At 45.8% G+C, this 17,201-nt stretch overlaps 1 protein-coding gene across 1 annotated transcript in view; it reads right to left on the bottom strand.

Annotated features, from left to right (window-relative positions):
• Positions 1–17,201, bottom strand: part of LOC137357412 (loricrin-like) — a 132,720-nt gene that overhangs the window by 54,040 nt on the left and 61,479 nt on the right. The window contains exons 3-9 of the mRNA XM_068023759.1: positions 16,738–16,761; positions 14,019–14,042; positions 11,304–11,321; positions 8,031–8,054; positions 7,039–7,056; positions 3,959–3,982; positions 1,022–1,039 (exon numbers count right to left, since the gene is read on the bottom strand). Of these exons, the coding sequence (XP_067879860.1) occupies positions 1,022–1,039; positions 3,959–3,982; positions 7,039–7,056; positions 8,031–8,054; positions 11,304–11,321; positions 14,019–14,042; positions 16,738–16,761 (150 nt within the window). The remainder of the gene's footprint in view (positions 1–1,021; positions 1,040–3,958; positions 3,983–7,038; positions 7,057–8,030; positions 8,055–11,303; positions 11,322–14,018; positions 14,043–16,737; positions 16,762–17,201) is intronic.

The following is a 17,201-nucleotide window of genomic DNA, read 5'->3' as shown; positions in this document are numbered from 1 at the left end:
TGCATTTAAATCTATTATAAATTGTCTGACTTAAAATTCAGGGTGGTCGAGGATGGAAGACACTGCTGATCAGTGAAGGAAGCTTCTCCGGGGTGGGGGGATCGATGGGATAGTAGGAATTGTCATTCCCACCCGCCTGCCCCTTCCGTGAGCCATGGAGCCTCCGACCTGCAGCAGGGAGGCCGCCTCCAGGGAGCAAAATGCCCGCCACCCCGTTTAATTCCTCCTAAATGTGCCCTCAATTATGCAAAGCAGCTGCGCACCACCATGGAGCGGGAATCCAATCCGCACTCCAGCCTGTCGCTGAAAATCTACTTCGAGGTTCGATTAGATCAGAAAGACGTCCCGACGAGGCGCCCAGCTATTTTCCCAGTCCAGCACCCCCACAGCGCCTCCGTTCCTGCCAACCAGGGGCTGGTAAAATTCAGCCCACTGACTCAGAGGCCAGAGTGCTGCCTGCTGAGCCACAGCCTGGCACCAAATGCAAGATTGATAATTGGGCACTGTTCGAAAACGTGTAGCCCCAGTTTTGCCCTTCGCATGACCCGTTTCCTGACCTTAGCTTCATCTGTTGTGGACATCAGTGCTAAATGTGGGAATATTTCCATTGCCACCCTGGACTCAGAATTGGCATCGGAGAAATTGCCTGTCTGAATTAAGCAGGTACAAGATTGGGCGGTTTCTTGCAGGCAGCTGAGCTGTAAAACCTGAATCCCATCTGTCCCTCGGGCATCAGACGGCATCAGGGGTGCCGTTTTTCTTTTACAGTCTTCCCCATTTTACTCTCTCGGCAGCAATATCGGGTGGTTTATAAAATGGGCATTCCACACAAGTTTGAGTTAAAAATCCCCCACCAGCTCCAGGCTCAGACTCTGAGATCAAAATTTGCCCCACCTTAACTGAAGGGAAACAAACCTGGCCAAAAGAAAGTACAAATTCATCTTCCAGTACTTCGAGTCAATGAATGAAATGCAACAATACTCAAGAAAATTAATTCTCTGAATTAAAAATCTTTTGTTACCTTTGGATGAACAACCACCTGTGAAAGAAACAGTATCGGGTCAACATTGTCTGCAGTACAACAAGCATTTTTTTTATGTAGAGGTACAGCAATGAAACAGGCCCTTTGGCCCACTGACCAACAACCACCCATTTTATACTAATCCTACATTAATCCCATATTCCTACCACATCCCCTCAATTCCCCTACCTACCCGAGGGGCAATTTACAATGCCCAATTTACCTGTCAACCTGCAAGTCTTTGGCTGTGGGAGGAAACCGGAGCACCCGGCAGAAACCCACACTGTCACAGGGAGAACCTGCAAACTCTGCAAAGGCACTACCCAGAATCAAACCCGGGTCACTGGAGCTGTGAGGCTGCGGTGCTAACCACTGTGCCACTGTGCTGCCCCACTGTGCCAAGTAGGTAAAAAAAATGCACTTTTTTTGACACAGTGACTTGCATTTGTCATTTCTGTAACTCCGCAGTCCATCAGTTAAAGCTTTACCCTAACCCCAATCCGCCCTCCTCATACCAGCAGAAACGAGGCTGTTTCGAGGGCAATGGCCGTTTTGCAAATCCGATTCTCAGCTTCCTTTATGTCAGTGGAGCTTCCAAGTTGCGAAAAACAGGGGCCCACCCGGAATGGACCTGAACAGCGACTGAGGTTAAAATCAGGCCTGTGTCAGCACATTTCAGCAGTTTGCACAGGACTTTCAAAGATTATGCTCTGTTCATTCTCAGGTGTCCGCGCACTCCATTGGTTTTCAGAATTTTGCTTGACCAATTCTAAGGATATCTAGAGCATAAAATCGGGAAGAGGGTAAAACAGGCCATGCTACTTTTGCAGGCTCTGTGCAAGAGCAATCCAATTCATCCCACTCCCCTGCTCTTTCCCCATAGCCGACAAATATTCCACTTCAAGTAATTATACAGTTCCGGTTTGAAAGATCCCATTGAATCTGCTTCCACCGCCCTTTCAGGCAGTGAATTCCAGATCACAACAACTCACTATGTAATAAAGAATTCTCCTCATCTCCCATCACTGCTTCTTTTACCGATTATCTTAAATCTGTGTCCGCCGGTTACTTTTTCTCCTGCCACCGGAAATAATTTCTCCTTCTACACCCTGTCAAAAACCGTCTTAATTCCGAACATCTCAATTAAATCTCTCCTTAATATTCTTTCCTCTAAGGAGAACAATCCCAGCTTCTCTAGTTTATCTCCATCACTGAAGTCCTTGTGCTGAGGACTGTTGCTGTCGAAGGAAGTTTGGGCAGAAATCTGCCTCTGCTGCAGTGGTGACCCTGCTCCGTGCTACCTGGAACACTTTGTCCCTCCAACACATGGCAGGGAATTCCAGGGATTTTTCACTCTCCCACAATGTAAGTGCAGCTGAAAAACTCCCAGTGTAATCACTATCTCACAGTGAGAGAGGGGAAATTCAGATTTCCTGGGCAGGGGCTGAAATTCGCCACTGCAGCTTTTCAAAGTTGACGCTAAACTTCTTGTCGGTGACAAGGTTTGAGGTTGAGAATTTCATGCTGTGAAATGGTGGGAGACGGTCAGATGAATACATTCTGTCACTAATAAGAATCAGAGCAAACTTACACCTCTTACAGTTTTGGAACACGTGTGAACAGCCAATGAGCAGTGGAATGGTGCAGTGAAGGGATTTGGGTTGGGGTATTGAGAACAGTTTCACTCAGAGTGTCGGCATTATTGTTTGTGGAGATTAAAACATTCAAAATATTGCTAATAAACACTCTGTATTTAAATATTTACTAAGACTTCTATAACGTTCATGTTCTGCGTGGGAGAAGCAGATTTGTTTTAATATTGTCTGCAGAGAATCAAGATTAGATTCACATTTTCAACACAATCAGTTCAGGAACCGAAACATTCAGTGTTCCATGGATAAAGGATTGGTGTGGAGCTTTCGAACATTAAAAGGCCATTACCATTCACACACACTTCATTTAAGCTTATTCATCTCTGCACCCTTTCTTATAAATATCTAACGTCTTGCACCAAAGCTGGGAGTGAAATAGTCATTAATCTCTTGCATACACAAAGTGTGCATTGGTTTAAATCTTTACAATCGCAATGATTACCATTTGCACTCACTGCATTTAAATCTATTATAAGTTGTCTGACTTAAAATTCAGGGTGGTCGAGGATGGAAGAGACTGCTGATCAGTGGCGGAAGGTCCTCCGGGGTGGGGGGATCGATGGGATAGTAGGAATTGTCATTCCTGCCTGCGGCCCCTTCCGTGAGCCATGGAGCCTCCGACCTGCAGCAGGGAGGCCGCCTCCATGAAGCAAAATGCCCGCCACCCCGCTTAATTCCTCAAAACAGGCCCTCAATTATGCAAAGAGGCCAGAGTGCTGCCCGCTGAGCCACAGCCTGGCACCAAATGCAAGATTGATAATTGGGCACTGTTCGAAAACGTGTAGCCCCAGTTTTGCCCTTCGCATGACCCGTTTCCTGACCTTGGCTTCACCTGTTGCAGACATCAGTGCTAAATGTGGGAACATTTCCATTGCCACCCTGGACTCAGAACTGGCATCGGAGAAATTGCCTGTCTGAATTAAGCAGGTACAAGATTGGGAGGTTTCTAGCAGGCAGCTGAGTTGTAAAACCTGAATCCAATCTGTCCCTCGGGCATCAGACGGCATCAGGGGTGCCGTTTTTCTTTTACAGTCTTCCCCATTTTACTGTCTCGGCAGCAATATCGGGTGGTTTATAAAATGGGCATTCCACACAAGTTTGAGTTAAAAATCCCCCACCAGCTCCAGGCTCAGACTCTGAGATCAAAATTTGCCCCACCTTGACTGAAGGGAAACAAACCTGGCCAAAAGAAAGTACAAATTCATCTTCCAGTACTTCGAGTCAATGAATAAAATGCTACAATACTCAAGAAAATTAATTCTCTGAATTAAAAATCTTTTGTTACCTTTGGATGGAGGGGAATAACCACCTGTGAAAAAAACAGTATCGGGTCAACATTGTCTGCAGTACAACAAGCATTTTTTTTATGTAGAGGTACAGCAATGAAACAGGCCCTTTGGTCCACTGACCAACAACCACCCATTTTATACTAATCCTATATTAATCCCATATTCCTACCACATCCCCTCAATTCCCCTACCTACCCGAGGGGCAATTTATATTGCCCAATTTACCTATCAACCTGCAAGTCTTTGGCTGTGGGAGGAAACCGGAGCACCCGGCAGAAACCCACACTGTCACAGGGAGAACCTGCAAACTCTGCAAAGGCACTACCCAGAATCAAACCCGGGCCACTGGAGCTGTGAGGCTGCGGTGCTAACCACTGTGCCACTGTGCTGCCCCACTGTGCCAAGTAGGTAAAAAAAAACTCGCTTTTTTTGACACAGTAACTTCCATTTGTCATTTCTGTAACTCCGCAGTCCATCAGTTAAAGCTTTACCCTAACCCCAATCCGCCCTCCTCATACCAGCAGAAACGAGGCTGTTTCGAGGGCAATGGCCGTTTTGCAAATCCGATTCTCAGCTTCCTTTATGTCAGTGGAGCTTCCAAGTTGCGAAAAACAGGGGCTCACCCGGAATGGACCTGAACAGCGACTGAGGTTAAAATCAGGCCTGTGTCAGCACATTTCAGCAGTTTGCACAGGACTTTCAAAGATTATGCTCTGTTCATTCTCAGGTGTCCGCGCACTCCATTGGTTTTCAGAATTTTGCTTGACCAATTCTAAGGATATCTAGAGCATAAAATCGGGAAGAGGGTAAAACAGGCCATGCTACTTTTGCAGGCTCTGTGCAAGAGCAATCCAATTCATCCCACTCCCCTGCTCTTTCCCCATAGCCGACAAATATTCCACTTCAAGTAATTATACAGTTCCGGTTTGAAAGATCCCATTGAATCTGCTTCCACCGCCCTTTCAGGCAGTGAATTCCAGATCACAACAACTCACTATGTAATAAAGAATTCTCCTCATCTCCCATCACTGCTTCTTTTACCGATTATCTTAAATCTGTGTCCGCCGGTTACTTTTTCTCCTGCCACCGGAAATAATTTCTCCTTCTACATCCTGTCAAAAACCGTCTTAATTCCGAACATCTCAATTAAATCTCTCCTTAATATTCTTTCCTCTAAGGAGAACAATCCCAGCTTCTCTAGTTTATCTCCATCACTGAAGTCCTTGTGCTGAGGGCTGTTGCTGTCGAAGGAAGTTTGGGCAGAAATCTGCCTCTGCTGCAGTGGTGACCCTGCTCCGTGCTACCTGGAACACTTTGTCCCTCCAACACATGGCAGGGAATTCCAGGGATTTTTCACTCTCCCACAATGTAAGTGCAGCTGAAAAACTCCCAGTGTAATCACTATCTCACAGTGAGAGAGGGGAAATTCAGATTTCCTGGGCAGGAGCTGAAATTCGCCACTGCAGCTTTTCAAAGTTGACGCTAAACTTCTTGTCGGTGACAAGGTTTGAGGTTGAGAATTTCATGCTGTGAAATGGTGGGAGACGGTCAGATGAATACATTCTGTCACTAATATTAACCAGAGAAAACTTACACCTCTGACAGTTTTGGAACACGTGTGAAGCAGCCAATGAGCAGTGGAATGGTGCAGTGAAGGGATTTGGGTTGGGTTATTGAGAACAGTTTCACTCAGAGTGTCTGCATTATTGTTTGTGGAGATTAAAACATTCAAAATATTGCTAATAAACACTCTGAATTTAAATATTTACTAAGACTTCTATAACGTTCATATTCTGTGCGGGAGAAGCAGATTTGTTTTAATATTGTCTGCAGAGAATCAAGATTAGATTCACATTTTCAACACAATCAGTTCAGGAACCGAAACATTCAGTGTTCCATGGATTAAGGATTGGTGTGGAGCTTTCAAACATTAAAAGGCCATTACCATTCACACACACTTCATTTAAGCTTATTCATCTCTGCACCCTTTCATATAAATATCTAACGTCTTGCACCAAAGCTGGGAGTGAAATAGTCATTAATCTCTTGTATACACAAAGTGTGCATTGGTTTAAATCTTTACAATCGCAATGATTACCATTTACACTCACTGCATTTAAATCTATTATAAGTTGTCTGACTTAAAATTCAGGGTGGTCGAGGATGGAAGACACTGCTGATCAGTGGCGGAAGCTCCTCCGGGGTGGGGGGATCGATGGGATAGTAGGAATTGTCATTCCTGCCTGCGGCCCCTTCCGTGAGCCATGGAGCCTCCGACCTGCAGCAGGGAGGCCGCCTCCATGGAGCAAAATGCCCGCCACCCCGCTTAATTCCTCAAAACGGACCCTCAATTATGCAAAGCAGCTGTGCACCACCATGGAGCGGGAATCCAATCCGCACTCCAGCCTGTCGCTGAGAATCTACATCGAGGTTGGGATAGTGTCAGGAATCAATCCTGACGAGGCTCCCTGCTATTTTACCAGTCCAGCAGCCCCACAGCCCCTCCGTTCCTGCCACCCAGGTGCCGGAAAAATTCAGCCCTCTGACTCAGAGGCCAGAGTGCTGCCCGCTGAGCCACAGCCTGGCACCAAATGCAAGATTGACAATTGAGCCGTGTTCAAAAGCATGCTGCCTCAGTTTTGCCGTTCCCATGACCCATTTCATCCCCTTGATTTCAGTTGTTGTGAACATCAGCACTAAAGGTAAGAATATTTCCAACTTGCCGCACTGGACTCAGAATTGGCACTGGAGAAATTGCCTGCCTGAATTGAGTGGGTATAAAGATTTGTAAAACCTGAATCCAATCTGTCCCTCGGGCATCAGATGCCATTTTTCTTTTACAGTCTTCCCCATTTTACTCTCTCGGCAGCAATATCGAGTGGGTTAGAAAATGGGCATTCCACACAAGTTTTCAGTTAAAAATGCCCCACCAACTCTCGGCTCAGACTCTGAGATCAAAATTTGCCCCAACATGACTGAAGGGAAATGAGCCTGGCCAAAAAAAAGCACAAATTCATCTTTTTTATACAACAATGTTCAACAGAATAAATTCTCTGAATTAAAATCATATTATTACCATTCCCGGAAGAATCTCCTGTGGAATAAACAGAATTGTGTCATCATTGTCTGCAATACATCAAGTAGGTAAAAGAAATTGACCTTTTTTGACACAGTTGCTTCCGTTTGTCATTTCTGTAACTCCTCAGTCCATCAGTTAAAGTAACTGTACAGAAATTCTCAGCATTCCAGCAGTGAAAGTGATTGGGGGTTTGGGTGGAATCCTCAGCCACTGTGTTGCAAACAGCGCTCACAAGGCCCGATTTTACCCTAACCCCAATTCGCCCTGCTCACACCAGTAGAAACGAGGCTGTTTCGAGTGCCATGGCCGTTTTGAAAACCCGATTCTCAGCTTCCTTGACGTCAGTGCAGCTTCCCCGCTGTGAAAAACAGGGTCCCACCCGGAATTGACCTGAGCAGCGGCTGAGGTTAAAATCAGGCCAGTGTCAGCACATTTGAGGAGTTTGTGCAGGACTTTCAAATGCAAGGTTGATAATTGAGCACTATTCAAAAACGTGTAGCCCCAGTTTTGCCCTTTGCATGACCCATTTCCTTCACCTGTTGTGGACATCAGTGCTAAATGTGGGAATATTTCCATTGCCACCCTGGACTCAGAACTGGCATCGGAGAAATTGCCTGTCTGAATTAAGCAGGTACAAGATTGGGCGGTTTCTAGCAGGCAGCTGAGCTGCAAAACCTGAATCCAATCTGTCCCTCGGGCATCAGACGGCATCAGGGGTGCCGTTTTTCTTTTGCAGTTTTCCCCATTTTACTCTCTCGGCAGCAATATCGGGTGGTTTATAAAATGGGCTTTCCACACAAGTTTGAGTTAAAAATGCCCCACCAGCTCGAGGCTCAGACTCTGAGATCAAAATTTGCCCCACCTTGACTGAAGGGAAAGAAACCTGGCCAAAAGAAAGTACAAATTCATCTTCCAGTACTTCGAGTCAATGAATGAAATGCAACAATACTCAAGAAAATTAATTCTCTGAATTAAAAATCTTTTGTTACCTTTGGATGGAGGGGAATAACCACCTGTGAAAGAAACAGTATCGGGTCAACATTATCTGCAGTACAACAAGCATTTTTTTTATGTAGAGGTACAGCTGGCGGGCAGCCATAAAGACAGGGCTAAATTGTGGCGAGTCGAAGAGACTTAGTAGTTGGCAGGAAAAAAGACAGAGGCGCAAGGGGAGAGCCAACTGTGTAACAGCCCCGACAAACAAATTTCTCTGCAGCACCTGTGGAAGAGCCTGTCACTCCAGAATTGGCCTTTATAGCCACTCCAGGCGCTGCTTCACAAACCACTGACCACCTCCAGGCGCGTATCCATTGTCTCTCGAGATAAGGAGGCCCAAAAGAAAGAAAGAAAGAGGTACAGCAATGAAACAGGCCCTTTGGCCCACTGACCAACAACCACCCATTTTATACTAATCCTACATTAATCCCATATTCCTACCACATCCCCTCAATTCCCCTACCTACCCGAGGGGCAATTTACAATGCCCAATTTACCTATCAACCTGCAAGTCTTTGGCTGTGGGAGGAAACCGGAGCACCCGGCAGAAACCCACACTGTCACAGGGAGAACCTGCAAACTCTGCAAAGGCACTACCCAGAATCAAACCCGGGTCACTGGAGCTGTGAGGCTGCGGTGCTAACCACTGTGCCACTGTGCTGCCCCACTGTGCCAAGTAGGTGACAAAAAACTCACTTTTTTTGACACAGTGACTTCCATTTGTCATTTCTGTAACTCCTCAGTCCATCAGTTAAAGTAACTGTGCAGAAATTCTCAGCATTCTGGCAGTGAAAGTGATTGGGGGTTTGGGTGGAATCCTCAGCCACTGTGCTGCAAACAGCGCTCACAAGGCCCGATTTTACCCGAACCCCAATTCGCCCTCCTCACACCAGTAGAAACGAGGCTGTTTCGAGTGCCATGGCCGTTTTGAAAACTCGATTCTCAGCTTCCTTGACGTCAGTGCAGCTTCCCCGCTGTGAAAAACAGGGTCCCACCCGGAATGGACCTGAGCAGAGGCTGAGGTTAAAATCAGGCCAGTGTCAGCACATTTGAGGAGTTTGTGCAGGACCTTCAAAGATTATGCTCTGTTCATTCTCAGCTGTCAGTGCATTCCAATGGTTTTCAGAATTTTGCCAGATCAATTCTGGCAGTGCATCTTGAGTATAAAATCGGGAAGGGGGTAAAACAGGCCCATGGTACCTGTGCAGGCTCTGTGAAAGAGCTTTCCAATTTATCCCACTCCCCTGCTCTTTCCCCATAGACCTACAAATATCCTGTGTCCACTGGTTACTGATGCTCCTGCCACTGGAAATGATTTCTCCTTCTACACCCTGTCACAAACCGTCTTAATCCCGAGCATCTCAATTAAATCCCTCATCAACATTGTATCCTCCAAGGAGAACAATCCCAGCTTCTCCAGTCTCTCTCCATCACTGAAGTCCTTGTGCTGAGGACTCTTGCTGTCGAAGGATGTTTGGGCAGAAATCTGCCTCTGCTGCAGTGCTGACCCTGCTCCGTGTTCCCTGGAATATTTGTCCCTCCAACACATGACAGGGAATTCCAGGGATTTTTCACTCACCCACAATGTAAGTGCAGCTGAAACTCTCCCAGTGTAATCACTATCTCACAGAGTTACTGGGGAGGGGCAGAAATTTGCCACTGCAGCTTTTCAAAGAGGACGCTGAACTTCTTGTCGGTGACAAGGTTTGAGGTTGGACATTTCGTGCTGTGAAATGGTGGGAGACGGTCAGATGAATACATTCTGTCACTAATATTAACCAGAGAAAACTTACACCTCTTACAGTTTTGGAACACGTGTGAAGCAGCCAATGATGGTGCAGTGAAGGGATTTGGGTTGGGTTATTGAGAACAGTTTCACTCAGAGTGTCTGCATTATTGTTTGTGGAGATTAAAACATTCAAAATATTGCTAATAAACACTCTGAATTTAAATATTTACTGAGACTTCTATAACGTTCATATTCTGTGCGGGAGAAGCAGATTTGTTTTAATATTGTCTGCAGAGAATCAAGATTAGATTCACATTTTCAACACAATCAGTTCAGGAACCGAAACATTCAGTGTTCCATGGATTAAGGATTGGTGTGGAGCTTTCAAACATTAAAAGGCCATTACCATTCACACACACTTCATTTAAGCTTATTCATCTCTGCACCCTTTCGTATAAATATCTAACGTCTTGCACCAAAGCTGGGAGTGAAATAGTCATTAATCTCTTGTATACACAAAGTGTGCATTGGTTTAAATCTTTACAATCGCAATGATTACCATTTATACTCACTGCATTTAAATCTATTATAAGTTGTCTGACTTAAAATTCAGGGTGGTCGAGGATGGAAGACACTGCTGATCAGTGGCGGAAGCTCCTCCGGGATGGGGGGATCGATGGGATAGTAGGAATTGTCATTCCTGCCTGCGGCCCCTTCCGTGAGCCATGGAGCCTCCGACCTGCAGCAGGGAGGCCGCCTCCATGGAGCAAAATGCCCGCCACCCCGCTTAATTCCTCAAAACGGACCCTCAATTATGCAAAGCAGCTGTGCACCACCATGGAGCGGGAATCCAATCCGCACTCCAGCCTGTCGCTGAGAATCTACATCGAGGTTGGGATAGTGTCAGGAATCAATCCTGACGAGGCTCCCTGCTATTTTACCAGTCCAGCAGCCCCATAGCCCCTCCGTTCCTGCCACCCAGGTGCCGGAAAAATTCAGCCCTCTGACTCAGAGGCCAGAGTGCTGCCCGCTGAGCCACAGCCTGGCACCAAATGCAAGATTGACAATTGAGCCGTGTTCAAAAGCATGCTGCCTCAGTTTTGCCGTTCCCATGACCCATTTCATCCCCTTGATTTCAGTTGTTGTGAACATCAGCACTAAAGGTAAGAATATTTCCAACTTGCCGCACTGGACTCAGAATTGGCACTGGAGAAATTGCCTGCCTGAATTGAGTGGGTATAAGGATTTGTAAAACCTGAATCCAATCTGTCCCTCGGGCATCAGATGCCATTTTTCTTTTACAGTCTTCCCCATTTTACTCTCTCGGCAGCAATATCGAGTGGGTTAGAAAATGGGCATTCCACACAAGTTTTCAGTTAAAAATGCCCCACCAGCTCTAGGCTCAGACTCTGAGTTCAAAATTTGCCCCAACATGACTGAAGGGAAATGAGCCTGGCCAAAAAAAAGCACAAATTCATCTTTTTTATACAACAATGTTCAACAGAATAAATTCTCTGAATTAAAATCATATTATTACCATTCCCGGAAGAATCTCCTGTGGAATAAACAGAACTGTGTCATCATTGTCTGCAATACATCAAGTAGGTAAAAGAAATTGACCTTTTTTGACACAGTTGCTTCCGTTTGTCATTTCTGTAACTCCTCAGTCCATCAGTTAAAGTAACTGTGCAGAAATTCTCAGCATTCTGGCAGTGAAAGTGATTGGGGGTTTGGGTGGAATCCTCAGCCACTGTGTTGCAAACAGCGCTCACAAGGCCCGATTTTACCCTAACCCCAATTCGCCCTGCTCACACCAGTAGAAACGAGGCTGTTTCGAGTGCCATGGCCGTTTTGAAAACCCGATTCTCAGCTTCCTTGACGTCAGTGCAGCTTCCCCGCTGTGAAAAACAGCGTCCCACCCGGAATGGACCTGAGCAGCGGCTGAGGTTAAAATCAGGCCAGTGTCAGCACATTTGAAGAGTTTGTGCAGGACTTTCAAAGATTATGCTCTGTTCATTCTCAGGTGTCAGTGCACTCCAATGGTGTTCAGAATTTTGCCAGATCAATTCTGGCAGGGTATCTAGAGTATAAAATCGGGAAGGGGGTAAAACAGGCCCATGTACCTGTGCAGGCTCTGTGAAAGAGCTATCCAATTCGTCCCACTCCCTGCTCTTTCCCCATAGACCTACAAATATCCTGTGTCCACTGGTTACTGATGCTCCTGCCACTGGAAATAATTTCTCCTTCTACACCCTGTCACAAACCGTCTTAATCCCGAGCATCTCAATTAAATCCCCCCATAACATTGTATCCTCCAAGGAGAACAATCCCAGCTTTTCCAGTCTCTCTCCATCACTGAAGTCCTTGTGCTGAGGTCTCTTGCTGTCGAAGGTTGTTTGGGCAGAAATCTGCCTCTGCTGCAGTGCTGACCCTGCTCAGTGTTCCCTGGAACATTTGTCCCTCCAACACATGGCAGGGAATTCCAGGGATTTTTCACTCACCCACAATGTAAGTGCAGCTGAAACTCTCCCAGTGTAATCACTATCTCACAGAGTTACTGGGGAGGGGCAGAAATTTGCCACTGCAGCTTTTCAAAGAGGACGCTGAACTTCTGGTGGCTGACAAGGTTTGAGGTTGGACATTTCGTGCTGTGAAATGGTGGGAGACGGTCAGATGAATACATTCTGTCACTAATATTAACCAGAGAAAACTTACACCTCTTACAGTTTTGGAACACGTGTGAAGCAGCCAATGAGCAGTGGGATGGTGCAGTGAAGGGATTTGGGTTGGGGTATTGAGAACAGTTTCACTCAGAGTGTCTGCATTATTGATTGTGGAGATTAAAACATTCAAAATATTGCTAATAAACACTCTGAATTTAAATATTTACTGAGACTTCGATAACGTTCATATTCTGAGCGGGAGAAGCAGATTTGTCTTAATATTGTTTGCAGAGAATCAAGATTAGATTCACATTTTCAACACAATCAGTTCAGGAACCGAAACATTCAGTGTTCCATGGATTAAGGATTGGTGTGGAGCTTTCAAACATTAAAAGGCCATTACCAGTCACACACACTTCATTTAAGCTTATTCATCTCTGCACCCTTTCATATAAATATCTAACGTCTTGCACCAAAGCTGGGAGTGAAATAGTCATTAATCTCTTGTATACACACAGTGTGCATTGGTTTAAATCTTTACAATCGCAATGATTACCATTTACACTCACTGCATTTAAATCTATTATAAATTGTCTGACTTAAAATTCAGGGTGGTCGAGGATGGAAGGCCCTGCTGATCAGTGAAGGAAGCTTCTCCGGGGTGGGGGGATCGATGGGATAGTAGGAATTGTCATTGCCACCCGCCACCCCTTCCGTGAGCCATGGAGCCTCCGACCTGCAGCAGGGAGGCCGCCTGCATGGAGCAAAATGCCCGCCACCCTGCTTAATTCCTCCTAAATGGGCCCTCAATTATGCAAAGCAGCTGCACAGCACCATGGCGCGGGAATCCAATCCGCACTCCAGCCTGTCACTGAGAATCTACTTCGAGGTTCAATTGTGTCAGAAAGACGTCCCGACGAGGCGCCCAGCTATTTTCCCGGTCCAGCACCCCCACAGCGCCTCCGTTCCTGCCAACCAGGGGCTGGTAAAATTCAGCCCACTGACTCAGAGGCCAGAGTGCTGCCCGTTGAGCCACAGCCTGGCACCAAATGCAAGGTTGATAATTGGGCACTATTCAAAAATGTGTAGCCCCAGTTTTGCCCTTTGCATGACCCATTTCCTGACCTTGGCTTCATCTGTTGTGGACATCAGTGCTAAATGTGGGAATATTTCCATTGCCACCCTTGACTCAGAACTGGCATCGGAGAAATTGCCTGTCTGAATTAAGCAGGTACAAGATTGGGCGGTTTCTCGCAGGCAGCTGAGCTGTAAAACCTGAATCCAATCTGTCCCTCGGGCATCAGACGGCATCAGGGGTGCCGTTTTTCTTTTACGGTCTTCCCCATTTTACTCTCTCGGCAGCAATATCGGGTGGTTTATAAAATGGGCATTCCACACAAGTTTGAGTTAAAAATCCCCCACCAGCTCCAGGCTCAGACACTGAGATCAAAATCTGCCCCACCTTGACTGAAGGGAAACAAACCTGGCCAAAAGAAAGTACAAATTCATCTTCCAGTTCTTCGAGTCAATGAATGAAATGCAACAATACTCAAGAAAATAAATTCTCTGAATTAAAAATCTTTTGTTACCTTTGTCTGGAGGGAAATAACCACCTGTGAAAGAAACAGTATCGGGTCAACATTGTCTGCAGCACAACAAGCATTTTTTTTATTTAGAGATACAGCACTGAAACAGGCCCTTTGGCCCACTGAACAACAACCACCCATTTTATACTAATCCTACATTAATCCCATATTCCTACCACATCCCCTCAATTCCCCTACCCCATACCTGCCCAAGGGGCAATTTGCAATGGCCAATTTACCTATCAACCTGCAAGTCTTTGGCTGTGGGAGGAAACCGGAGCACCCGGCAGAAACCCACACTGTCCCAGGGAGAACTTGCAAAGTCTGCACAGGCAGTACCCAGAATCAAACCCGGGTCACTGGAGCTGTGAGGCTGCGGTGCTAACCACTGCGCCACTGTCCTCCCCCACTGCACCAAGTAGGTAAGAAAAATTCACTTTTTCTGACACAGTGACTTCCATTTGTCCATCAGTTAAAGTTTTACCCTAACCCCAATCCGCCCTCCTCATACCAGTAGAAACGAGGCTGTTTCGAGTGCCATGGCCGTTTTGCAAATCCGATTCTCAGCTTCCTTTATGTCAGTGGAGCTTCCAAGTTGCGAAAAACAGGGGCTCACCCGGAATGGACCTGAACAGCGACTGAGGTTAAAATCAGGCCTGTGTCAGCACATTTCAGCAGTTTGCACAGGACTTTCAAAGATTATGCTCTGTTCATTCTCAGGTGTCCGCGCACTCCATTGGTTTTCAGAATTTTGCTTGACCAATTCGAAGGATATCTAGAGCATAAAATCGGGAAGAGGGTAAAACAGGCCATGCTACTTTTGCAAGCTCTGTGCAAGAGCAATCCAATTCATCCCACTCCCCTGCTCTTTCCCCATAGCCGACAAATATTCCACTTCAAGTAATTATACAGTTCCGGTTTGAAAGATCCCATTGAATCTGCTTCCACCGCCCTTTCAGGCAGTGAATTCCAGATCACAACAACTCACTATGTCATAAAGAATTCTCCTCATCTCCCATCACTGCTTCTTTTACCGATTATCTTAAATCTGTGTCCGCCGGTTACTGTTTCTCCTGCCACCGGAAATAATTTCTCCTTCTACTCCCTGTCAAAAACCGTCTTAATTCCGAACATCTCAATTAAATCTCTCCTTAATATTCTTTCCTCTAAGGAGAACAATCCCAGCTTCTCTAGTTTATCTCCATCACTGAAGTCCTTGTGCTGAGGACTGTTGCTGTCGAAGGAAGTTTGGGCAGAAATCTGCCTCTGCTGCAGTGGTGACCCTGCTCCGTGCCTACTGGAACACTTTGTCCCTCCAACACATGGCAGGGAATTCCAGGGATTTTTCACTCTCCCACAATGTAAGTGCAGCTGAAAAACTCCCAGTGTAATCACTATCTCACAGTGAGAGAGGGGAAATTCAGATTTCCTGGGCAGGGGCTGAAATTCGCCACTGCAGCTTTTCAAAGTTGACGCTAAACTTCTTGTCGGTGACAAGGTTTGAGGTTGAGAATTTCATGCTGTGAAATGGTGGGAGACGGTCAGATGAATACATTCTGTCACTAATAAGAATCAGAGCAAACTTACACCTCTTACAGTTTTGGAACACGTGTGAAGCAGCCAATGAGCAGTGGGATGGTGCAGTGAAGGGATTTGGGTTTGGGTATTGGGAACATTTTCACTCAGAGTGTCTGCATTATTCTTTGTGGAGATTAAAAGATTCAAAATATTGCTAATAAATGCCCTGAATTTAAATATTTACTACGACTTTTAGAACGTTCATGTTCTGCGTGAGAGAAGCAGAGAATCAAGAGGAGATTCACATTTTGAACACAATCAGTTCAGGAACCGAAACATTCAGTGTTCCATGGATTAAGGATTGGTGTGGAGCTTCCAAACATTAAAAGGCCATTACCATTCACACACACTTCATTTCAGTTGATTCATCTCTGCACCCTTTCATATAAATATCTTGCACCAAAGCAGGGAGTGAAATAGTCATCCATCTCTGTTTACACAAAGTGTGCATTGGTTTAAATCCTTACAAACGAAATGAATATTATCATTTACACTCACTTCATTTAAATCTGTTATAGGTTTTTATCCGTTATAGGGTGGTTGAGGATGGACGGCCCTGCTGATCGGGGTGGGAGGAAGCTCCTCCAGGGTGGGGGGCATCGTTGGGAAATTAGGAATTGTCATTCCCGCCCGCCGCCACTTCAGTGAGCCCCATTTTTGCAGTTCCCATGACCCATTTCATCCCCTTGACTGCAGCTGTTGTGAACATCAGCGCGAAAGGTAGGAATATTCCAACTTGCCACCCTGGACTCAGAATTTGCATTGGAGAAAGTGCCTGCCTGAATTGAGTGGGTATAAAAATCGGGTGGTTTCTAACAGGCAGCTAAGCTGTAAAACCTAAATCCAATCTGTCCCTCAGGTATTAGATGCCATTATTTTTTCAACAGTCTTCCTCATTTTACTCTCTCGGCAGCAATATCGGGTGGGTTATAAAATGGGCATTACACACAAGTTTTCAGTTAAAAATGCCCCACACCAGATCTAGGCTCAGACTCCGAGTTCAAAATTTGCCCCAACATGATGGAAGGGAAATGAGCCTTGGCCAAATAAAAGCAAAAATTCACCTTCCAGTTCTTAGAGTCAGAGACTGAAATACAACAATAGTCAACAGAATAAATTCTCTGAATTAAAATCATATTATTACCGTTCCCGTTCTCGGAAGAACCTCCTGTGGAATAAACAGAATTGTGTCATCATTGTCTGCAATACATCAAGTAGGTAAAAGAAATTGACCTTTTTTGACACAGTTGCTTCCGTTTGTCATTTCTGTAACTCCTCAGTCCATCAGTTAAAGTAACTGCAGAAATTCTCAGCTTTCTGGCAGTGAAAGTGATTGGGGGTTTGGGTGGAATCCTCAGCCACTGTGCAGCGAACAGCACTCACAAGGCCCGATTTTACCCGAACCCCAATTCGCCCTGCTCACACCAGTAGAAACGAGGCTGTTTCGAGTGCCATGGCCGTTTTGAAAACCCGATTCTCAGCTTCCTTGACGTCAGTGCAGCTTCCCCGCTGTGAAAAACAGGGTCCCACCCGGAATGGACCTGAGCAGCGGCTGAGGTTAAAATCAGGCCAGTGTCAGCACATTTGAGGAGTTTGTGCAGGACTTTC

This window comes from Heterodontus francisci, chromosome 48 (genome assembly GCF_036365525.1).
Source record: "Heterodontus francisci isolate sHetFra1 chromosome 48, sHetFra1.hap1, whole genome shotgun sequence".
Taxonomy (NCBI): domain Eukaryota; kingdom Metazoa; phylum Chordata; class Chondrichthyes; order Heterodontiformes; family Heterodontidae; genus Heterodontus; species Heterodontus francisci.
The sequence above is the reverse complement of the archived record's forward strand: the minus strand, read 5'-3'. Positions and strand labels throughout refer to the sequence as shown.